Genomic DNA, 24,469 nt, shown 5'->3' with positions numbered 1-24,469 from the left:
TAGCCCATAGGCGCCGCGAGGCATGCACGCGCCTGCCTTTTCGCACTGCTCGCCTGGCCTAGCTTCTCTCGCCAGTTGCATCACCCCCCCCCGCGAAGGCGGAGGCTTTTGACTCCTCGCATTCCAAAGCAGGGGGGGGGGGGAGAGAGAGAAGAGGAGGAGGCAAAAAGCCGGCGAAACACGCAAAGGAAGACGGGAAAAGGTTTTACATCCGGGAACCTTGGGCGACAGGCCCTCCGACAAAATGGCGGCCCGGAACTGAACCCCGGAAAAAAGGGGGTGGGTGGGAGATATTGCAGGGGGGAGGGGACGAGCAACTGCTGCCATCAGCACCGGGGACCGAAGCCTTGCAGGCCGCTGCAGAGACGCGCCGCTCCCGCCCCTCTGGGAATCTCGCCTTGAGGCGCTGCCGTCTCCTCCTTCTCCCTCTTCCTCAGGCAGGTGGGTAGGAAGGCTTGGCTGCAGTTCCGCCTCAGGGAAGGAAACTCGGTGGCTAGTTAATGGGGAAGGCCCTGCGCACCACACGCCTTGGCCTGGGGCGTTATAACGGGTCCTTCGCTGCCACGGCAAGAACGTCGCTGCCTCCCTTGCGTAGTGAGCGTCTCACCTTCTTTCTCCCCCCCGCATTCCTCCGTCTCCGTACAGCTTCTCTCAGGCAGGGTTCTGGCCTTTTTGGTGTCGTGGGCGTTCCTTATTAGACCATCCGTCCCATTCAACCTTAGACACCGCTTGCAGCCACCTTATTTATTTCCTGCTCTCCTCCATCCGTTCCCCACTTTTTTCTGCAGTGCTGACGAGAAGTAAGTGTAACGTATTAACGAAGTAGCTGTTCTCTTTTATTTCTCTATTTGGTATTTCGTTTTCCTGTCAGATCTCTCTATCTTGCTGACTGCTTTTTTTTAAAAAAAATGATCATTAAAGAAGGGTAGTCGTTAACATTCTCCCAGGGCACATCAGAATTGTTTGGAAACCTGCCTACTATTTCTCCATAGCCAGTTCTGTATTATAATTTTTTTAATGTTTCATCTTACTGCTTGGAATATTGATTAGATGAAAAAGAATGTTTGTTCAAGGTATAATACAAATGCATATCTGAGATTAATATGCAAGATCAAATTATCTACTTAACAGAGAACATTATCTAACTAATATGATGCTGATAGGCTTTTCTTTCTCTGGTTTACAGTACTGTATAGTACTTTGCTTAGGTGCAAGTTTGAGTTGAATTGATCTATAGTCATCAATAGCCTAATTGTGAAGAAAAACCTGCAGTTGGAGTTTTTTCTCTTTAAACCACAGCTCTACTTCCAAGTATTTTGATATTGATTGTCATTATTAAATATTAGGTGCTTAACGTTCTGTATGCTATACAAATAATAAAATAGCAAACCTTTGCCTAGATGGCTTACTATATTATCTTATGCCCAGGGTGAAGGGAGGGGAGATTGTAAACAAAAACACAGAACCTCAGGTGTATAAATTTTACTTAAGGGGGGGAGAATGAAAAGATTACTGTGCTTTATTTTCTTTTGTTTTAAAAGTGTGCCTCAATGTGATGTTTTTGAGACATAATTGTAGGTATTAACAATTATAAAATTTAGCTGTTTCTTTTCTCCTCATAGTTTATACCGTAGTATTGCCTTGGCATTCATGAGCTATTGGACTTTTGCTTCATTGTTATAGGTCTCCTAACAGCTTGATCTTACGCATATTTACTCAAGTTTCATTTATTTAAATTGGGCTTGCTTCCAAGTGTGTTTGTGATCTAAGGTAGTGGTTCCCAAACTTTTTTTTTAATGTTTAAAAATCATCTTTATTTAAATTTCATAAAATATAACAACATAAAATCATAAAAATCACAACATTTGTATAGGTCTTGTTATACAATATATACTTAATTCCAATACGAAAAAGAAAAGAAGGTTACCTTCCCAGTCATTTCACATCGCTTACCTTATAAATTCACTTTGAATTTGCGTTGCTTTCATTTATTATATATGTCCTTGATTTGTTTTTGTTTTTTTCCAATTTTGTTTTCCTCATGACCATCTAATTTAAACAGATCATCAGCTCCGTTTTTATACCATTTTTAAAAAAATATTCTTCTACAACCCCCATTCCAATTTGGATTTCTGTTTAGAGGTATTTCTAATTGCTGCCGTCATTCTCTCTAGATTCATAACATACCAGGATATTTTGGTAAGTGAGGATGGACAGTGGAAGTTAAAACCATATGAAGAAATTAAACAATATTGCAATAGTTGGTTGCTATATATGCAGATACGAAGCCTCTTCCAGGAACATAAAAAAATAGGATTCACAATTGGGAAGTCAAAATTACAAGAATTATTAATAGAAAACAAGGAGAAACCATTATCAAAAGTATACAAATTCCTTTTAGAGTGGGAGCTAAAAGATGAAGCAATCAAAGAGGTAATGACAAAATGGGCTCAAGACCTGGGGAGGCCGATTTATATGGCACAATGGGAGAGTATATGGAAGGTTTCGATGCAATTCACGGCTAGTACGAATATAAAATAAAACATTTTGAAACTTGTTTAAAGATGGCATCTGACCCCAAATAAATTGGCAAAAATATATAGAAATGATTCAGACAATTGTTGGAAGTGTGGTGAAAAAGGAGGAAACTATTTTCATTGCTGGTGGAGATGTGAAAAAGTTTATAAATTATGGGGTGAAATTTATGAAGAAATGAAAAAAATGTTGAGGGTGACTTTTGGGGAAAAGCCAGAGTACCTTTTACTGAGCATCATACCAGACAATATACCTGATAAGTGGTTCCCAAACTTGTTATCTCCTGGACCACCTGAAAATTGCTGAGTGTCTTGGCCAGGGGTCAGCAAACTTTTTCAGCCGTGGGCCGGTCCACTGTCCCTCAGACCTTGTGGGGAGCCGGACTATATTTTGAAAAAAAATATGAACGAATTCCTATGCCCCACAAATAACCCAGAGATGCTTTTTAAATAAAAGCACACATTCTACTCATGCAAAAACACCAGGCAGGCCCCACAAATAACCCAGATATGCATTTTAAATAAAAGGACACATTCTACTCATGTAAAAACACACTGATTCCCGAACCATCCACGGGCCGGATGTAGAAGGCGATGGGCCTTAGTTTGGGGACCCCTGGTCTTGGCAGACCACTTAATGATTTTCTATTTGTTTAGCAATTGTAATGTGCTGTGCTAGATGTTGAAGTATTTCTTAAAATTTGAATTCCATATAATGTTAAATACAATAACTTGGTGCTCAAGACTCTTAAGTGGAATTAGCAAATACTGCATCTCCCATCCCACCATTATACCTGCAAGAATGTCCAGTTTGCAGAGCAGCAGCTTCCTCTAATCAACACATTTCCATTAGAGAAGCCTTTTCATTTGTAACATAGCAGGTCTGAATGTAGCTCTTTGTGAATTTAAACATGACTAGTGATATTTAGCAGGAAGAGAAAAATAGTTTTAAACCTTAATATATTGGAAGAAAACAGAAGGGGCACAAGCCAATTCCTATCAGCTTTTAAAAAATAAGTTAATACAACATGTAATATTTTAGTGCACATATAGTGTTGAGCATTTCTAGCTGAATCCTATTCAAAGAGGTATTTTCATATTGGCCACCCCAGTAGGATATCTTTCTTTCTGTATTACAGGTGTTGATCCCACATTCTTTCACTACTGCTTTTGAAAGTACTATGCTTCAAAAGCTGATACTGGTGGGTTTTTAAAGCCCATACCTCATTTGAAATGTGGAACTAAATGTGCCATTGGTAAAGTGCGGACCAAAACTTTAGAAGCTGTTCTTTTTTTCCATTGAGGACTGTTCAGGTTCATTGAAATCAAAGTTGGATTTTCCATTGACTTAAGTGGGAAGTAGATCATTTTGTTGAAAATGCAGACTTTAAGTAGGCAGTCCTTTTAAAAAGGTGAGTGGATAGTCCTGCATGTCTTTGCCTCTTGGGTACCTACTATCTTTGCAGTATTTTAACTGGATTGATGGCCTATGTTCTTAGCACTACCTTGAACATCCTTAATTGAAAGCAAATATATAGGACGATGTCCGCCTGATTGTGCAGCAGATTTCTGTGTATGCAAAGGGACTTCCCTTCCTTTGCTCCCTTAGCTCCCCTGCATGCCCTCCAAATCTCCAAAGGGCCCTTTAACACCAGATGTGACTAGGGGGAACACAGGATAGGGCAGCTATTGGGAGGCAGGGCCAGGTACATGAAGATGGAGCTAAAGATAGGGGAAGTACCGTACTACACTTTTGTGAGACACACTTATTTTAGGGTAAACCTCATTGAACAAAGTGGGACCTACTTCTGAGTAAGATTGACTATGTCCTACTTCATAAATATAGGTAGGTTAGTCTTACGTAGTCAAAATAAAAAAAATTCCTTCCAGTAGCACCTTAGAGACCAACTAAGTTTGTCATTGGTATGAGCTTTCATGTGCATGCACACTTCTTCAGATACGTAATCATTTGCACATGAAAGCTCATACCAATGGCAAACTTTGTTCAGAAATATAATTAGTCATTTCATAGTGACGCTGCATCATTCTTATAGAGAAACCAGCGAAATGTTACCTTCAGGAACAGTTATTTTACCACATGCAGCTCAATCCAATGCATGATTTCTTACTGAATAGAATATGACTGGCTCCCAAAGTAGTGTCTATTGGATTGCATTACTGTGCCTTTGACAGTAGCCTAACATGCTGAAAGTAAACAGGTGAAGCTCTTCATAACATGGCTATCTCAATTGTGGGGAACACAGCTTCCAGTCAGTGTACTTAGAAGTGGCCTTATTCCTAAGTGCACTGGAGTACAGCCTTCATAGAAGCCCTGCTTTTCATATCAGGCTACTGCTAAACTCACGGAAGCAGGAAAATAAAGTTGGTAATCCTGCTGCTAATCTAGAAAGATGCCTTGAGGGACAAGTAGAATTACCACCTTTTTTTCTCACTGGATTATTGTGCCTTTAAACAGCTGCAAGGAGAAGCAGATTTTCAGCAGCTGTAACTTACCTAGGAATGGAAAATCCAGTTTTGGAGCCTGATCTGGGTATCAAAATGAACTTTCATTAAATTTGCCATAGGAATAAAACAGTTTCAAGTATCCATTTCACTGAGGATTGGTGAGGCTCAGAGACCAATAACATACTTGCCCGTTTCAGAGAGCGTAAAACTCAACAAAGCAGTTGCAAAAGCCTATTGTAGAGCAGAGAAAATGGTAGTTATGTTGTGTTTTATAAATCCAGATGTGCACCAGATGAGTTAGCTTCATTTAAAAATTTCAGAGGGGGGAAATGTACTACTGCTACTGAAAGTAAATCTGCAACAAAGCTTTTCCAAAAGTGCATTTCAGGGACACCCCACCCCCATTTTAAAAGCAGTTTAAAATATTTCTTTCTCCACAAACTAGACATAAGTTTAATTTTCCCCAACAGAAATGACTTCTTGCAAAAAGAGGTCTAAATTTTTGCATAATAGTCTGACTTGGTTAGCTTGTTTTGAGAGTCTGCAGACAATGCCAGAAGTATCCCCAGTCTTTGACAGCGCACAGAACACTTAGGTTGGGTGAGTTACCGTATAGATGGATACCTCTAAAGAGGTCTTCTTTATAGATTCTCTCCATGCCTACTTCCCTCAATTCAAGCTAGGTTATAAAGAGTAAAGCATTTTGCTAAAGCTGTCAGATCAAATCATTTGGAAACAAACATGTAAATAAAACTCTGGCTGCAATCCTATGCCCACTTAATTGAGAGTAAAACCAAATGATCCCAGCGGGAGTTATTTTTTACTAAGCATGCATAGGATTTTGCTGCTGGTGGGAAAACAGCAATTGGAAAATGTTATAACAATGACTTTTATTTATTTAGGTTGGCTGACCTAGGTTTGAATGAATGATTATCCTCCTGGAATCAAGGTCAACCGTGAATATTGAAGTTGCCATCCAACTTGTTGAGTATATTGAAGGTGAATCTTCGTTAGAGGTTATACAGTTTCATGAAGAGAAGTGAGAAGCCAGAAGGATATAGACAAATGAGGCCTAAAACTTTTCCTGCCAGTAATTACACTGGTAGCAGCCGGCAAATGTTGCTAGAAATACGAGAAAGCCTTAGAAATTTGCCTAAGCCTTCTGAAGCTGCAAAAGTTGAGCAAAATGTGAGTAAAATATCAGCTGATGATCCCAGACAGGGTCGAAATCCCCCTAAATTTGTGACCTACCATAAAGCATTACAAGAAATTCGAAATTCTCTGCTTCCCTTTGCAAATGAAACAAGTTCTTCAACAAGAGGAACATCTGAAGTTAATCGACAGATGTTGCAAGATCTACAAGCTGCTGGATTTGATGAGGTAAAATAACAAATTTAAGTGGTTTCTTATATTAATGATAGTGCAAAAGCCATATGAAATCATTGTGAATGTTTTGCTTGTAATTTGTTATTGGGGACTCAGAAAACAGTGTTGCTGCTTCCTATGCACATTCCTAGTATAAGCTTAATGTTCCTCTCTAGAATTCAGTCCAAAATACAGAGTGTTTAACTTTGGCTTTCTAGTGCTCATTATAGTTACCGTAGTTCTATTGGTTTTCAAAGGCATGTTTGTTTTTATTTACAGTATTGTGGTTCAGGTCTTTTCCACAAGCATTTCAGATTGCTAGCAACCTCTTGTTTGATTATAGTTAATATCATAAGTAATGTTAATTAAATGATTATTTTATGCACTGTTGCTCTTTTTGTGTTTCCTATTTCTTGTATTTTATTATTTTTGGGATTTCATTAGTGCATAAAATTCAAGTGCTTTAGATCATGCAACAAATCAGCCCAAGTACCCAACTCTTTCAGTGTAACTTGTATATTTTTAAGATGCATCATGTTTTTGAGGCTGCATTCCTAACATGTTTACCAGAGGAAGTCCCTTTGCCATCTTTCTCTCTTCTCTGGAGTCTGTCAATGATCTGCTTTGGATCATTTTCTCTTTCCTCACAATTCTGTTAGTTATTTTGTTTTATGCTGAACCTGCAGCTTCACTTCTATATTTGCTTTCTATTTCTGATAACTCTGCTTGAGTTTTTGCTATTTCTGGCTAGATGTGTTTCCATTCGCTTTCTCTTAACCTTTCCCAAACTGGGCTATTGGTCTTTTCTCCTTCTCTACGTACACTATATTTTCTTTTACTTTGCATCATTCTTCTCCTTTATGTTAAAGTTGTTTTTGATTCCTCTTTTTTCTTCAAGCAGTTTCAAAAAATTGTTCAAACATAAATATAACTAAGATGTATTTTTGTTGTCCTTTTCCGCTGCCAAAGCACTGGTGTAGTATTAATTATTAATTTATAGCTTAATAGCTTTCCTCTTCTCAGCTTCATCTGATCTCTTCCATCCTTTTAACTCTGCGGCTAATTTAGTTCATTTTGGCCATTGTCTTTGTTGTTTCAATTACCTTCATTGGGTTCCTTATCAGAGCCAGTTTAAGCTGTCACTTCCTTTTCTTAAACCTCTTCTCTATGGACACAATCTTATCTACCTTTTATTTGTCTCCTCATAGTCTTCACCTCTTGCTTTACTTCCTCTCACACCCAGTGTTTTTTTGTTGCGACTGGTGAAAGGAATATGTAATGAGCTAGGGAGTAGGAATTTCGAAGGAAAGTGGCAAAATATCCCCTTGCAGCTATTTCTGCTGCCTGCAACATACATCACTTGAGAAACTTACTGCATGATATAAGGGAGAGTTTTCCCTCTGTTTTCTTTCCTATTCCCTTGCAGCTGGGAAACATCCCTTTGTCTGGGTGGCAGGAATGGATTTGGTGGATAAATATATCCTCAGTTGGGTTGCTGCTCCTGTTTATTCCAGAAAGTGGTGCTATTGAAATCAGGCACAACTACCCTCTAAAAGAGAGCATCGTCCCTCAGTCTTCTGACTTGAGTCAGGAGACAGCTCAGGCATTAGCTCTTTACCTTTCCCCCTTCACTCTCTTTTTTGTCTGCCTTGAGTTTTCTTTAAGACCACTCTCTTATGTATTCTAAAGAGAGAGAAAGAAGCAGCTCAGTGTGCTTTTGACCCCACCCTGCCTCCAGCCTAATCCCCACACTCACTCTTTCCTCCTAATCCCGCATCACACTTTCTCCCACACTGCTAATCCCCAACCTTAAAATACATTGTACCAGGAGGAATAAATGTTAAATTCTAATAGAGCTTGAGGAAAGTTTGCCTCAAGTTTAATAGCTAATTGTCCAACACTATGCACTAAGAAGCCTAAGGCTACAATCCTGTACCTGCTTATTGAAAGTAAGCCAAATTGAATTTAATGGAATTTACTTCTGAATAGGATAGTATTGCATTTTCAATTTCACAGTGTCATCAGTATTGGAGTCAGATAAAATGCCATTTAAAAGTCTTAAGGAGTGACAAAAAAGGAGGCACCAAGCTACAGAGAGAGATAGAAATATAGTAAGGCACTTCCGTGCATGAGAAAAAGGACAGATTATGAAGGATGCATCAGCCTTTGCAAGAGAGTTGATAGTAACTTAAACTGTAAGTGCAATCATATACTGTACAGAAGTGGACTCACTGTGTCCATTGGGGCTTACTCCCAGAAAAGGATTGTAGTCTTAGAATTCTTACAATATATAAAATCTATTGAATTTTTATTTAGTCTTTGAGGGTTCAATTATACCCTCCATGGCAACGTAAATAAGAAGCCCTGTCATCTGGAAAGTGTAATTTGGAGGGAGAAACCAGCAGGAGATGGTTGATTCATCCTTTCCCAACTGCCCACATGATTTGCATAATTAGCAAATACTTTGCATAGTATGCAAATTAGGCCACATTGGGGAACTGAAATCTAGATCTTATGTAGACATCTTCACGCTGCATTAAAGGTTTGAATGTGTTCCTCCCTTTTTTGTTGTGAGTTATTGGAAGTTTATTTTAAAACCTTTCTCCTCCCACTCCCCAAATAGGATATGGTTGTACAAGCTCTAAGACAAACCAACAGCCGCAGTATAGAAGCAGCAATTGAATTCATAAGTAAAATGAGCTACCAAGATTCTCGGCGAGAACAAATGGCAGCGGCAGCAGCTAGACCTATTAACGCTGGCACAAAACCACCAGGTACGTGGAAAGATAAAAAAGGTAAAGTACCACTGGATGGTTAAGTCCAGTCAAAGGCAACTATGGGGTGCAGCACTCATCTCGCTTGAGGCCAGGGGAGCTGGCGTTTGTCCACAGACAGGTTTCTGGGTCATGTGGGCAGCATGACTAAACCACTTCTAATATATGGCATTGGAAACAAGAAATGAAACTGGCTACTTCCGCCATGGTTGGAAATCTTGTGGCAGAGGACAGGGAAATAAGCTGAGGTAAAGTTCAACAATCAAACAATAAAGACAAGACTTTTTAAAAAGTAGCATTTTCATTTATCTATGCTACAAAATTTTATGTTCAGGGTTACACAATGTTACAACAAACTATTGCAGCTCAATTTTGTGTATTCAGTTCATTTTGACATCGGGTTGGACGGAGATGGTGTTATTTAACTTTTGAAGTGGGTATTTAATTTAAGGCCTGTTGAAATGGGATGTGTGTGTCTTTTTGCTATTGCTTTCATTCTAACTCAATACATGAGGAAGCCCCTGCACAAAGAAGGGAAGTAAGTTGAGAATGCTTCCTCATCTCATCTGGCTAGCTGCAGCCCCATTTCTCTCCCACTTTTGGGTTGGCAACTGGAAAACTGGGTATAGCCAGAGAATGGCAATACATAGAGATCTGGACAAAGTTTTACAGCAATGGATCACTTAACATATTATATTCAAATGTGCATAACTAAGCCTTTAAAAAATAAATAAATGAAAAACTGCCTCAGGAAAGGAGTGTTCAGAGTGTAAGAGGGAGGAATACTTAGTCCATCCTCCGCCTGCCATGTCTGTGATGAAAATCAAATGCCTCCTTTCCCCAGAGACTTTCTTGTGGAGTTCCACAAGTTCGTTTGTCCTATCAAACTCATAAATTAACCACAAAATAGAGAATGCCTCTTGAGCATAGGAACAATTTGGTGCAAATAAATAGCTGGATAGTAAAAATAGTGTCCTGTTGCTGCTTTCCATTTGGAAAAAAAGGTGTTTGGGCTCAGTTACATACAGTTATTTGTAATATGTAGGTACACAAAATATCCATTTCACAGAAGAAACACTTGTGATGTTTCGAGTCCTCCGCACCCCAGACAGGTATCTTAATTCCTCAAACAAGAAATAATAAAATAAAGAAAGTAGGCAATACTCCCTAAAAAATGGACAGTGCCTCCCAACAAAACAACCAAGAGAGGGGAAATAAACTTTTAAAAATAAAAAATTGGTTGGGAAAGCATGCCTGAGGATATAAACCCTTTAGGATCTTCCAGTCTTTTTCTGTGCATAAATTTGAATTAATTCATGCCCCTTCTTCCTTTAAAGAAGTTCTTTTAAATTAATGTTTTTAAACTCAAATGAATCATATTGTGAATGAAACATTACATTTATTAATCCTATGAAATTCCTGTTCTGAAATAACAGTGCACTATGTAATCAAAAGCACATTGTTGTTTTCTTTTAAAAACAAACAGGGGGAGTGCAGCAGTCAGTCAACCGCAGGCAGAGCTGGAAAGGTTCTAAAGAATCCTTGGTGCCTCAGAGACATGGTCCTGCATTGGTAGATGGCCTGGCATTTCATTCCGAGAATCCCATTTCTCAGCCTGATGGAGGAAGACCCTTGTCTGGCTCTGGAATAACAGGGTTTGCTCAGGCTCATCCTTGTAATGGACAAAGAGCAAATCCACCACCTCCACCTCAAGTAAGGAGTGTAACCCCTCCTCCTCCACCTCCCAGGGGAACAACTCCACCTCCCAGAGGAACAACTCCACCTCCTTCTTCCTGGGAAACAAATTCTCAGACAAAACGGTATTCTGGTAGCATGGAATATATGATCTCTCGCATTTCCCCAGTGCCACCAGGGGCATGGCAAGATGGCTATCCTCCGCAACCTATAAATCCATCATCCATGAATCCTCCCACACAGGGACAAAGAAGTATTAGTTCTGTTCCTGTTGGCAGGCAACCAATAATCATGCAAAGTTCAGTTAACAATAAATTTAGTTTTTCATCTGGAAGGGCTGGAATACAAAATGGCAATTGTCAGACTGATTATATTGTTCATCAAAATATTGTGCCTGGTAACTCAGCAAATCGTCAACCACCACCGCCTTACCCCATGGCTCCGACAAGCCAGCAAAGCCCCACACCTTTGCAAATGCAAGCAGGAGGCTCTGCAGCCCCATCATATCCTAATGGGAACATTCCTCAGTCTATGATGGTGCCAAACAGAAACAGCCACAATATGGAGCTGTACAATATAAATGTTCCTGGAATCCCAACATCCTGGCCCCAATCATGTTCTGGGCATGAAATTCCAACTTGGCAACCCAATATTCCAGTAAGGTCAAATTCTTTCAATAACCCTCTTGGAAACAGGCAAAATCATGCTACCAATTCACAGACTTCTGCCACCACAGTAACTGCTGTTACTCCAGCTCCTATACAGCAGCCAGTAAAAAGTATGCGTGTACTGAAACCAGAGCTGCAAACTGCCTTAGCTCCTACTCACCCTTCTTGGATGTCACAACCAATGCAGGCTGTCCAACCCATCTCCTTTTCTGAGGGACCATGTACAAATATGGCAGTCATATCACCTGCGCCAGAGGCTCCAACATATCAAGGTCCACCACCACCTTATCCAAAACATTTATTACACCCAAATCCACCTGTCACTCCTTACGAGTCTGTTGCAAAGCCTGGCAAAGAGGATCAGCCCAGTTTCCCAAAGGAAGAAGAAAGTGAAAAGAATGAGAACAGTGAGGGAATGGATAGAGAAAAGAAGCAAATAACAACTTCACCAGTGCCTGTTAGGAAAAACAAGAGAGATGAAGAAAGAAGGGAGTCCCGCATTCAGAGCTATTCTCCTCAGGCTTTTAAGTTCTTTATGGAGCAGCATGTCGAAAACATACTGAAATCTCATCAGCAGCGACTCCATCGTAAGAAACAACTGGAAAATGAAATGATGCGGGTAAAGCCTTTTAATTAATTCCTATTTCTGTGTTGCTTCTGTGTGGAATGTTTTTCAAGCCTTCTGATTGTGTCAAATCTCTGAGGTGCACTAGGCTGACCTTCAGTGATTTACTCATGGCCAAACACTCTAAATCTGAGATCTTTCATACCCAAATGCCAGGAGCAGCTGGTGTGATGGGCTAGAACTGTGGAGCCATCTTCCTGGCAGCACCATTGCTGCAGCTTACCAGGGCAGTGCTTGGGTGGCAGTGCTTACCAGGGCAGTGCTTGGCCGTTACTGTTATATGCAATACTATCATTTGCCACAGCCCCCCAAAATTCATACTTAGATAATTCGTTGAATCTGAGTTGTTTCCCTTATATGTATTGTATCATGCAACAGTATCAAGGTAGATGTGTTAGGTATTTTGTGTCTAGGAAGAAAAGTTATAAAAAAATTGTTTCTGAAATAGTTGCATGAGCAAAATATACTTAAGCTCCTGCAAGGAGCTGTTTCAGGTTTTTTGGTCATTTCCATGGCAGGCGTTTGTGACATATGCTACTAACTTACCTCTTCCATGTGCGCAATTGATGATAGCCTGGCTCTGTAGGAATGTAGCATTTGTTATAGTTCTACATTTACTCTCTTTTGGAAACTATAAATAAACAATTAAATAAATATTATACCTAGCACATAAATAGCTTTGATCCTGAGTTGCTGTTTGACTACCAGAAATGACTCTGAGCCTAAGATCCAAGCCTGTATCTGTACAATCTCAAATTCAGTTCCAGAATATATTTGCAGAATTTATACCTTCACCTTCAATTAAAGTCCCAGGGCAGCATTTCCAGGATACTGTTTTGTCATATGGATTCTTGTTGTTCACTCTGTTTCTCTCTTTACTGTAGTGGTGGTATAATTCAGCCTCAGACCACAGGCGTTGTTACATATCTCTTTATTTAAGCAGTTAGCATCAAGTTGTGATGTGAGATGTAGCAATTAGCTTTGTCCAAGGGGTTTCAAACGAGTTTTTCTTTTTCTTTTTCAAAAATGAATACACACCAAAAAAACAACAACCCATACCCGCAAACAAAACCAATATCAAAAACATCTAAAAACCCCAACACTAAACACTAAAAATCATACATCTTATCATTTTTCATAAACATTGTCTTGTGGACTTCCACTACCCCCCCTTCCTGATTTTCATTTTAGAATCTTCTTTAACAGTTTTCATTTTTTTATTTTTCCCAACCTTTTCCACTTTAAAATCTTATTTCCATATTATCCTTTTTTTTTGTTAATTCTCCTCTTCTACCTCTTCCTCCCCTGATCACGGCATTTCCCTTCCAGCTCAGCAACAGACCAGTTCCAGACCAAATTTATCCATCCTCTTGGAATCCAATTGCATAGTCTTGTGTTGACATTTTTTAATCCTTTCAAGGACACAGTGGCGCTTAAGAAACAGGAAGTAGTTACAACTTATTCCTCCATTAACATTTTCTCCAGACTGGCTGCAAAGTATCCTCAAAAAGTCCTGTTACTTTATATTCCATATAACTATTCCAAAGGAGATCTGTTACAGTTCTTGATATTTAGCTGTCAAACTTGTCAAACTTATTTCAGCTCTCCCTCCTGCTATGCATTTCAAAGCCTCTAAAAAGCAATACATTCCTTTCCATTATGACATCATAATAGAACAACTTGCACACTTCTCCCCTTTACCCTGCCTCAAGGGGAGAATTTAGTTCAATCCTTGGAAATATATATAAAAAAGAAAACTCCAGTTCTTTTCCTGGCTTCGGGTATTTATGACTGCTTCTTAGCTCAATCAGTGGGAGGAGATCGGCTTCCGTTTTTTGGGTCTCTCACCCTTTAAATTTTCCAAATTTAAATCCAATGATTCTAATTACTCACGGTCTATTCCTTTTGCAGATTTTTTTTTCTTTGGAAGTATTGGCCGCAGCTGTTTCCCGGTCTCGCAGCTTCACGCTGTCAGAGTTAGCGGTCTTTGTCCGTGCGCCACAGCTCTACCTCCTTGCTCTTGGGGGCTCAAAACAGCCAAACCGGGGAGGGGGGAGCTCGCAAATGGCGCCCGTTGGACTTTCAGCCCCCAAAACACTCGATTTGGGGCTTTTCAGGGGGGTCCGCTGTGCTGGGGCGGTTCCCCCCACCTCTGAAGCGCCGAGGTCCGCTCCGCTGAACGGACCTCCGACTGGGAAGATGGCGCGGTCAATGGGAAGTCCTCAAATGAGTTTTTCAAGCACAAGAGAATTCTAATAAGAATTGCTTGCTGACTTCATTCTTTTACAGTCCACATAGCTCAAATCAAAGTGAGGGAACAGGGCTTTGTGAGTACTCTGGGAACTTTAAGATCCTAATGCAGGCTTCCTCAACCTCGACCCTCCAGATGTTTTTGGCCTACAACTCCCATGATCCCTAGCTAGCAGGACCAGTGGTCAGGGATGATGGGAATTATAGTCTCAAAACATCTGGAGGGCCGAGGTTGAGAAAGCCTGTCCTAATGGAAGGAATCTCATTTGCAGGGGGGAAACCATGAAAAATCGAAAGCTCTTCTAACAGTCAGCAATGATGCTGCTCTAATTGGGATATCAGGCTGGAATCACAGGAGAGCTTGAAGCTCTCTAGCCATTGTCTATACCTTTGTAGGAAAGGCCTACCTTACTTTTTGAAAACAGGGTCCTTGGTAAAAAAAGAATCTATCTCCTTATGTCCGCTGAAGCCAAGTTGGTATATTCAAGAAACTAGAAAAGGAATGCATGCAATCAGGAAGCACTGGAAAATGGGTAGAAACAAGTGATCTAAAAATGCAGTATGCCAACTTTCCACTTTATTGCTCAGAAGAGAAACAAATTGTTGATACCATGAGAGTTGGGGATGGGGAAGTCAGAACTTATTTATATGTGCCCAACCAAGAATATACACAAGTGTAGTCAGAAGCAGGCAGCTTCCCTAGGAATGTGTCAAAGAGATTAAGCATTATTTTCCCCAAACTCTAGCAACACTGATTTTGCTAGGACCATTCCTTCTAAATCTGAGCTTTGCAGCTATTTTTTGTGGCAGACATGGGCCTAGAAGTAAGTGACTCAGTAGACTGAGAGATTTACCAAATCCTGTGATGAATACAGGCTAACAAGATAGAAGGGTTTTCCTTAATCTTGCTAATTTTATGTTAAGCTATTTGATGGAATGTAAAACGCCTCTTTGAAAGAAAAACAACAACTGTATACCCTCCAAAATTATGTGGCGTAGGAAGGAACTGTTTTAATCAGTTGTGAGTTCTTTTGATTTGTTACAGGCAGATGTATTTTGACAAAGCAGTGGAATTGCCTTTATTACCTGTGTTAAAAATAAGCATTAGAATTTCAGCTGCATGTTATTAATTTCTAGTTTACACTTTCACTGGAATCAAGGGTGAACCTCTTTTCTCTGCTTCTGTGATATTCTTTAGAAATGCGGGTTTTTTTTCAAAAAAAAATAATCCCTGTTAAATTGTATCTTTATGTAATAGTAAGCTAACTGATGTGTAAATCAAATTCCAGTTCTTGCTTTTTCTACATGTTCATTCTTAGTCTCTTTCCTTTTCACTTTCACTAACAGCTGATTTAACTATTAAGGTGTTGGAACCTTTCCTGACATCTCTACCCTTCGTTACTGGGTAGGCAAGTAATATTTTGGAGACAAGTGTTGCATTTACAGAATAGCATGGACTCTTTCTTAGGGACCCTGCATGCTTACTTGCATTTGAATTAAGCATGTATTCTTTCACTGCACTTGAATGTATTTATATCAGATTACTAATCTTCCTTCCTTTTCCTGTTTTATAAAATTATTTATGGTCTGCAGTAGCAAAGGGTAATGATACAATTTATTTTTGTATTTTACTTAATTCTATATACTTAAAAGTGGCTGGTTTATTTAGTACTTGCATTACTTATTTCGCCAGACACTTATTTGTATCGCTTTCTACCCTCCCTTTCTTCTAAAGATTGTGTTCAACACAATTATAAATTGAGTCCTTTAACAGTGAAGGGTAGAAAGTCACATGGGAAGAAATAGCGCAGTTTCTTTAGTAAGCTTTGAATCCTGACAGGAGAAGACTACTTTGCTTGTCATGTATATAGAAGAAATGTGAATGAGATCTAGCTGTAGCTGACTATTGTTTCTATGAAGGAAAGTAGCCCTAGCCATCCTGTCCCCCCCCAAAAAAAACACTAAGCAGTAACAGAATGTTGTGTTCAGCTTGCCTATTTTCATCAGTCAAGGACCCTCATCAAACCAATTGTCCTTAAATCCTGAGCCTCGTTGTGCATGGCTCTTAGTGTATGGCTTTGTTATAATCACTCCTTTTAACCATCCCTGAAAACTACATTTTTTTGTCATATTTGTTCTGAGGTGTTTTCATTGACTCCTAACATATTGCAACACAGAAATTAAAACAATAAAAAATGGAGGCATTATTCCCTATTTAAGGACTGGTGCTTTGCTTGTCCTAAACCTGAGTTTGTAGACATTTTCCTTGAGCAATTCTTCATTTTTTTCACTTGTCAAATTTCATATTTGTTGCATAGGTTGGGTTATCCCAAGAAGCCCAGGATCAAATGAGGAAAATGTTATGCCAAAAGGAATCTAACTACATCCGTCTGAAACGGGCAAAAATGGATAAATCAATGTTTGTTAAGATTAAGACCCTTGGAATTGGGGCATTTGGAGAGGTGTGCTTAGCAAGAAAGGTGGATACAAATGCCTTATATGCAACAAAAACTCTACGTAAAAAGGATGTGTTACTTCGGAATCAGGTTGCTCATGTTAAAGCTGAACGGGATATCCTTGCAGAAGCTGATAATGAGTGGGTAGTTCGTTTGTACTATTCATTCCAAGATAAAGACAATTTATACTTCGTAATGGACTATATTCCAGGAGGAGATATGATGAGTCTGTTAATTCGAATGGGGGTCTTCCCAGAAAATATGGCCCGGTTCTACATAGCAGAACTGATCTGCGCAGTTGAAAGTGTCCATAAGATGGGATTCATTCATAGGGACATAAAACCAGATAATATTCTGATTGATCGTGATGGCCACATCAAATTGACTGACTTTGGGCTTTGTACTGGCTTTCGGTGGACACATGATTCCAAATACTACCAGAGTGGTAAGAGAAATGTTTTGTCCAATAATGGCATTTTGTTACTGCATATTAGCATATATAGTAGCAGTGTTTACCTGTATTTACTAGCAGGTATTCCGCATTGCTGCCATAACATTTTGTGAAGTCATTATCAAAGCAGAGAGAGTCTCAGTCACCCATTATATAATATTAAATGCCTTTTGTAATCTTGTCCCACTTTAAAAAATATTAATGACTATTGTGAAATGACATCATTTAATATATATATACAGCAAAGATGAGCAAGATTTTGCTTCCCAGTCACCCCCTTCATAATTGGTTCTATTGGTTCGCAAAATGTTTCTATTGCAGGTGACCACCCACGTCAGGACAGCATGGATTTCAGTAATGAATGGGGAGATCCGGCAAGCTGTAGATGTGGAGACAGGTTGAAGCCACTCGAACGTAGAGCAGCACGTCAGCACCAGCGCTGTCTGGCACACTCATTAGTTGGGACACCAAATTATATTGCACCTGAAGTATTGCTGCGGACAGGTAAATGTTTCCTGTTGTTTCTTGGCAAAGTAATTTGGTGCTAGTTTTTGAAAATGATTACCCAAAAACATAAACTGGTATAATAAGGAAGCACCGCTATAATACAGGACTGTATACATTGATACAAATGACAATTTATGGTGCTATATTTTGTAACACAACATAGTGTATCAATGTGAAGAACTCTTCATCCTAATAAGGGAAGATCACAGGTATCCAACATTGTATAGATTCCAATGCTTGTGGTACAGTACACCTGGATAGAAAAAGCACCTATTTTTAAGGTAGCTTCTCATTTCAGCTACAAATGCAAACATGAACAATGAAGTCCCCCCCCCCTCCCGGTTTGGTGAGCCTACCATTTTTTCAAAATGTTTTTATCATACAGATAACATTGTAATACGACTATACTGTGACGCTTTATGATCCTAGATTTTCTATTATTGTGCTACGTGTGATAGAGCTCCTGACTTTTAAGAGTCCTGCTACATAATAATTAGATTAGACTTCTGTTTGTATGCTGCCTTTCCACAAAAGAAATTGTGTTCAATAACATTTAAGAAAACGAATCAAGCCAAACTGCATACACATTAATGTGCCACATACAAAAGCATTACTAACCACCAGCCCATTTTTAAGACCTGAAAATAAAGTTATATGCAGTAGAAAATTGAAAAACATGGCAATGAAAAAAATTCAAAATATCAAATTGCTGAGTATTCTTCCGTTTCAGGATATACGCAGCTGTGTGACTGGTGGAGTGTTGGGGTGATTCTCTTTGAAATGTTAGTTGGACAACCTCCCTTCCTGGCACAAACACCATTGGAAACACAGATGAAGGTATCTGAGGAAAATCTACTTTCGAATGTGTTTCAGAAGTGTTTCTTCACTTGTTGGTGAGGGTAGGTGTTTTATTACTGAAACAGTCTTCTAATTTTGTTGCACTTGTTTGTGTTTTTAAACTAAAGGTTATCAATTGGAAAACATCACTGCACATCCCACTGCAAGCAAAACTAACGCCAGAGGCATCTGACCTTATTATTAAGCTCTGCCGTGGGCCAGAAGACCGCCTAGGCAAGAATGGTGCAGATGAAATAAAAGCACATCCATTTTTTAAATCTATTGATTTTTCAAGTGATCTGCGGCAACAACCTGCTTCATACATCCCTAAAATTACGCATCCCACAGACACATCAAATTTTGATCCAATTGACCCAGATAAATTATGGAGTGAGGATAAGGAAGGGAATGTAAATGACACACTTAATGGGTGGTATAAAAATGGCAAACATCCTGAACATGCTTTTTATGAATTTACATTTCGAAGGTTTTTTGATGACAATGGTTACCCTTACAGCTATCCCAAGCCTATTGAATATGAATACAGTAATTGTCATAGATTGGAGTCAGAATCAGATGAAGATGAGGAGAGGACCAGAAGAGAGGCCCAAAATCATGATCTAGTTTATATTTAGTGGAGGACTTAAACCATTCTTTGGGATTTCCAAGATGTATGCTACAAGAGAACCTGAAATACTGTTGGAAAGCTGGTTTTCTGCACACTTGGGTTGGAGAAAAAGGATGCATGATCATTGTTGATCTAGTGGTTTTTCCTGTCTTTCTTTTCTCCCTATCAACACAGAAGTCCTTTTTCAAGCATTCATTTTTTTTCCAGCATTGTTAAAGAGGAAAATAGAAAACAGTAATGTTAGGAAAAATAAATAGTTACACCTTTGTAAAGTATTGAGATTAGGAAATTGTAATTTCTTTAGGAAATTAGATACTTCTTTGTTTGTATATAGACCACATACATTAATTTTCCTCCCATAATTTTTTGTTTTTTTAATTGCCTTAGCTTGACCAAATATCATTAATACCATGTACTTACTAAACTGATAGTTGTTTTTCCTGACTATTTATCAAATTCTCACTCTAGATGAGACTGCAGAGAGTAAACTACAGTAGTAGGGATTTTTTGGCACTCTGTCAGGGTTGTGGATTTGGAACAAAGAAGCGTAAAATTATAATCCAAAACCCATTTAGAAGTAAACTGTTGAGAATGTAGTGGGACTGACTTCTGAGTAAACATGCATAGGAATGTTCATGTTTCTTCTGACAATAAATAATGAAGTCCACATATTAGTAATTATTTTAATTTTGCTTGATTGTTTTGTGAAGCATTACTGGCTTTGTGGTGCCAAAACATAAAATTGAGGCCGGGGGAGGGGGGGCGTGTGTGTAGAGTGATACTGGCCTATCACAAAATGTCTTTGCTGGTTGCTCTCATCCTGCGTAAAAAAGACTGGAAACACTTGAGTTCCTGTGATACATACTTACTATGAATTCTTATACTATCCCTGTAAGAAACACCATAACCAGATTCCCTGCAGTTCCATTATTACTGTCCTCATGCTGTATCATTTCAAACCAAAGGGCTTGTTTTGAAACAGGTGGTTCAGTTCCTTACTCCCAGATTCATTAACTAATTTGAACTAAACTAGTAATCCTTCTTACTGGGGATTAGGTATAATTTTATCTCTCCAGTAGACTGTTTCTGGGAAACCTTTGCAGTTGCAGCCTCTTGTTTCATCATTCCAAGAATAACATGCTAAATCCTGGTTTCCCTAGTACATGTTGGCATGAAGATATTTCTTGCTTCCTGCATAGAGGGCACATGCTGCTTTTGCAGGTAACTGTTGTACCCGCAAAATCTGTTTGTACCTCAGTGATTGCAGAAGGTAAATAGTTCTTCATCCCAGACCCAGCTTCTTTAAACTAAAGGAAAAACGTCAGATCATACAATTTTGCTTGCTTGATTTTTTAGAAGGCAGTTCCCCCCCTGCACAGATTATTCTAAACGTCCTGCTCTCTAACACAGAGATGCACAAATAGTTACCTTTTCAAACCCATATGCTAGCTTTTTCACCCTTGAAGAATTAGCAAAGGCATCCCCAAACTTCGGCCCTCCAGATGTTTTGGACTACAATTCCTATCTTCCCCAACCACTGGTCCTGTTAGCTAGGGATCATGGGAGTTGTAGGCCAAAACATCTGGAGTGCCGCAGTTTGGGGATGCCTGAATTAGCAGATTCAACATCCTGAAGTTCCTATCATACAACTACTTAAGAATATGTATATATATCTCTGGTTGTGAAAAATAATGTAATGTGCTCTGAAGAATCTCCTTCCCTGAGTAGTGCTTATTCTTTTGCAATGAGTTAATTTATTATTTATTATGATTCCTTGCTTTTCCTCTGATAATTACATAAATGGCTCATAAGAATCTTCTAGATAATCTTGTGCCCATATAGTTTAACATGGTCAGGGCTGCTTACTTTCAGCATTAGAATCAGATCTTGTGCCTTTAGACCATTCTCTGGCCTGCTTAGGCATGTTTAATATTTCTCTATTAAAAACAGTACTATTCATGGAGTATAGGCTAGTGCAAAATGCATATAAATAGATACCTGTCTTCAAGAAAAAACAATTGCTCCAGCACCTTTATAATTTAACATTCTGGTTTAGAATTTACCTTGTGTATGTCCTACATATGATGGGTATAAAAAAAACAGTTCACGAACGCTCCCTTAGCAGGTATATAGCTTTTAGTCTTAACTAGGGAATCTTGTGAAAAGTTCTGTGGGTGGTCAGATAGTCTTGTCTTGCTCCCCTACACTACGAAACATAAGTTCTGTGTTTGCAGCTGAAGTGTGAATCAGACCTTGGAATGTCTTAACTTTAGCATTATATAGGGTGCAGTGTACAGTTATTCTAACTTTTGAGATGTGTTTGTAAAAATAAAAAAGTCCTATTTTAAAGAGGATTTTGAAGGTTGTCCCTTGTTTATTATTGATAGGAGTTCCAGTTAAACTGGCAAGTTGTTTTTGTTTTTTGTCCTGCAATAAAATATAATATATTCCTGGCTAAAGCCAGATAAATTTAAACTGCTATCTGCAGTTAAGTGCATATGTGAACTTGCTTTCTCAGTTTCAAAACAGAATGTTCATCATCTAAACTCACAGAGAAAACAGAGAGATATTATGTGTCCCGAGTTCTCAAGTCCAGGAGATGGCCTGTTTTGGAAGAGGTTACCCTGACCTAGGAGCAGCGGGTCCATAGCTTAGGGGTTCTGGATTCAACTGAAGTTTCATTTATCCTTGGTGGCTATGAGTGCCTTTTCCAGCTATGCACCATTTTGAAAATAAATGATTTGGCCACTGTATTCCAGACCCTGGTAACTTCCCGATTGGATCATTGTAATGCACTCTCCATTGGTCTGCCCTTAAAGATTACTTAGAAAGCTCAATTGATCAGGATTACTGGCTGGGATTTCATTTTCAATCATATAATCCATTTTCTTAAACAGCTGCATTGGTTGTCTGGGCTCAGTTGAAGGTGTTCATGTTAGTGTTTAAAGTAAACGGTGCTTCCATCAAGGTGTTCCGTTGCACCAGAAGTGGTTTAGTCCTGCTGGCCACATGACCCAGAAAGCTGTCTGTGGACAAACGCTTGCTCCCTCGGCCGGAAAGCAAGATGAGTACCGCATCCCATAGTCATCTTTCACTGGACTTAACCATCCAGGGGTCCTTTACTGTTTACCTTTAAAGCCTTAAACTACTTAGACCTCGTATACCTGAAGGACCACCTCCTTCCCTGCAGACCATCTCAGGTGTTAAGATCAGCAGAAGAGGCCTCTCTTCATAGTTCTGTTGCCCAAAGAACTTTAGGCGAGGCTTAGAAAGGGCATTCTTGGTGGCAGCCCCTAAACTGGAACTCCCACCCCACAGAGGTGTGTCTGGGACCCTCACTACAAATTTTTCAGAGAATGCTGATGATACACCTCTTTATCTTGGCCTTTGGCACTTGAGATGTATATTTGTAGAACGTACCCTACTTTTGTGATTAAAAAGTTTACAACAAACTACAAAGTTGTATTCTAAATTGTTGTGACCCACCCTGAGACCTGAGGTTGAAGGGCGAGTGATAAATAAAAATTAACCATAATAACAATCCAAATTTTAAGAACACATCAAAGGTTTTAGGTGCACAAATAAGGCCTGTTAATTTTAACTGGACTCTGACCAAACAAATTTTCTAGATTTTGCCCATTACTGTTTTCAGCTAAGGAGTGATGATGTAACATTCACAAATGTAGACCCCAAATTATTTTAATTAAGCGTGTTAATATTTACATGCAGAGAAATTATGAATGTGATGTGTGACTCTGCATTTTAGAACATTTTAGAAATAATATTCTGCCTCATTTGTTCCCTACTTTCCATCCAAAAGATTCCAACAAATGCTACTTTTTCTTGGGGAAGGAGAGTGCTAAATTAGGATAACTGGTGTTTGTGAGAGTCCTCATATAAACAGAATGTCATGCTTTCCCAATCTTTGTGACTTATAGTCTTGGTGGACCTATTCTTTATCAGTAGTCAGACTGGATTTATTGTAGCATCAGTTTTTATTAGCAATGTACTTCATCAGTTTGTATGTCTTTATTGCCAAGTTGTGCCCTTGGAAAAACAAAAGATATGCTTATAAGCAATTGTGATGTTATAGTTGCCTTGTGTCCATATGTAGATTTTCTCAAACTTTTTTCAAAGTAGTCTCTGGTGTGAATTTCGAATATTTTATAGACTGCACAATTTACAATTTTCTTCGTGGAAGAAATTCTATTTTTTTAGTTTTGTAGTATTTTCAACAAAAGTTTGTGACGTGACCGAACAAAAGATAGAGAAAACAGAAACTTGTTCCACACTTGGTTTCTAAATAAACTTTTCAGTTAAAACATTAAAAATGTCATTGCTTTGCTTTTCCACATACACATATGACCTGTATTTATATAAAATGTTCTATAATCATGTAATTGTATTGTAAATACGGTTGTACTATTTGCTTACATTCCTTCCTTGGGCGGGCCCTCTTGCTGATTCTTTTCTACCTTGTTCGTAACCAACCCTACAGAATGTTTGACTAAAACTTTTCTTTCTTTTTTGGAGACTTAAAAAAAATCTGTTGTTGCAGTATGCAAAGCTGTGATGGAGAACCAGTTTTTTTTAATTTTGTTGATATTGTACATCTGCTAGAGAGTGCAGTGAGAGTGGGTTCATAGATGCTGCTGCTGTTACCCAAAGTACCTGTTAATTTTTGGCTGCAGATCTCTGGTATTTTAAACAAGACATTAGTATTTGCTGTAATGCAGCCAAAGCAAAGCAAAGGTATATTTGGGTAAACATCTGATAGTAAAACTTTAAAATGCCTTAATATACCCTCCAGTGAAAGGCACTATTCAAGTTTACTTTTATATTGCATTTTGTATATATGCTTTTTGTATTGTAAACACTCCTGGTAAACATTATACCATACTTTTATTAAGAAAATTCTGTAGTGTGAGAGAAGTGCCTTGACGGACAGTGTAACAATCATCTTTGCATATTTCTGCATGTAATAACTATTCGGTAATCCATTAAATTCCTTGAGTGTCTTATGGATCTCTTTCCACTTTTTAAATCAGTTTTCTCTAATGTACCATTTGCTGAGATAATAAAATTTAAATTCAATGAATAAGCTGCTAATCATATATAATTTTATATTGATAAAAAAGTGTTGGTTTGGTCTTCCTCCTCTTTGTTGAATGGGGATATTGAAATCCTGTTCATTCAAATGTTATGCTGTATTT

The 24,469-nt window shown here is 38.8% G+C and overlaps 1 protein-coding gene across 3 annotated transcripts; it reads left to right on the top strand.

The window, feature by feature from the left end:
• Positions 1-137: 137 nt before the first annotated feature.
• LATS1 (large tumor suppressor kinase 1) lies at positions 138-24,274 on the top strand. Of its 3 annotated transcripts, XM_035108772.2 has the most exons (9): positions 138-441; positions 646-800; positions 5,903-6,380; positions 8,989-9,139; positions 10,626-12,121; positions 16,696-17,278; positions 17,606-17,788; positions 18,522-18,628; positions 18,757-24,274. In XM_035108772.2, the coding sequence occupies exons 3-9, from the start codon at positions 6,030-6,032 to the stop codon at positions 19,261-19,263; spliced, it is 3,378 nt and encodes a 1,125-aa protein (XP_034964663.2). In that variant the 5' UTR covers positions 138-441; positions 646-800; positions 5,903-6,029; the 3' UTR covers positions 19,264-24,274. The 3 variants fall into 3 exon arrangements, with proteins under 3 accessions (XP_034964663.2, XP_034964662.2, XP_060128725.1); XM_035108771.2 differs by lacking the exon at positions 646-800; XM_060272742.1 differs by having other exon boundaries at positions 138-800.
• The last annotated feature ends 195 nt before the right edge of the window (positions 24,275-24,469 follow it).

The sequence above is a fragment of the Zootoca vivipara genome, chromosome 3 (genome assembly GCF_963506605.1).
Source record: "Zootoca vivipara chromosome 3, rZooViv1.1, whole genome shotgun sequence".
NCBI lineage: Eukaryota > Metazoa > Chordata > Lepidosauria > Squamata > Lacertidae > Zootoca > Zootoca vivipara.
This window is presented reverse-complemented; position numbering and strand designations above follow the sequence as displayed.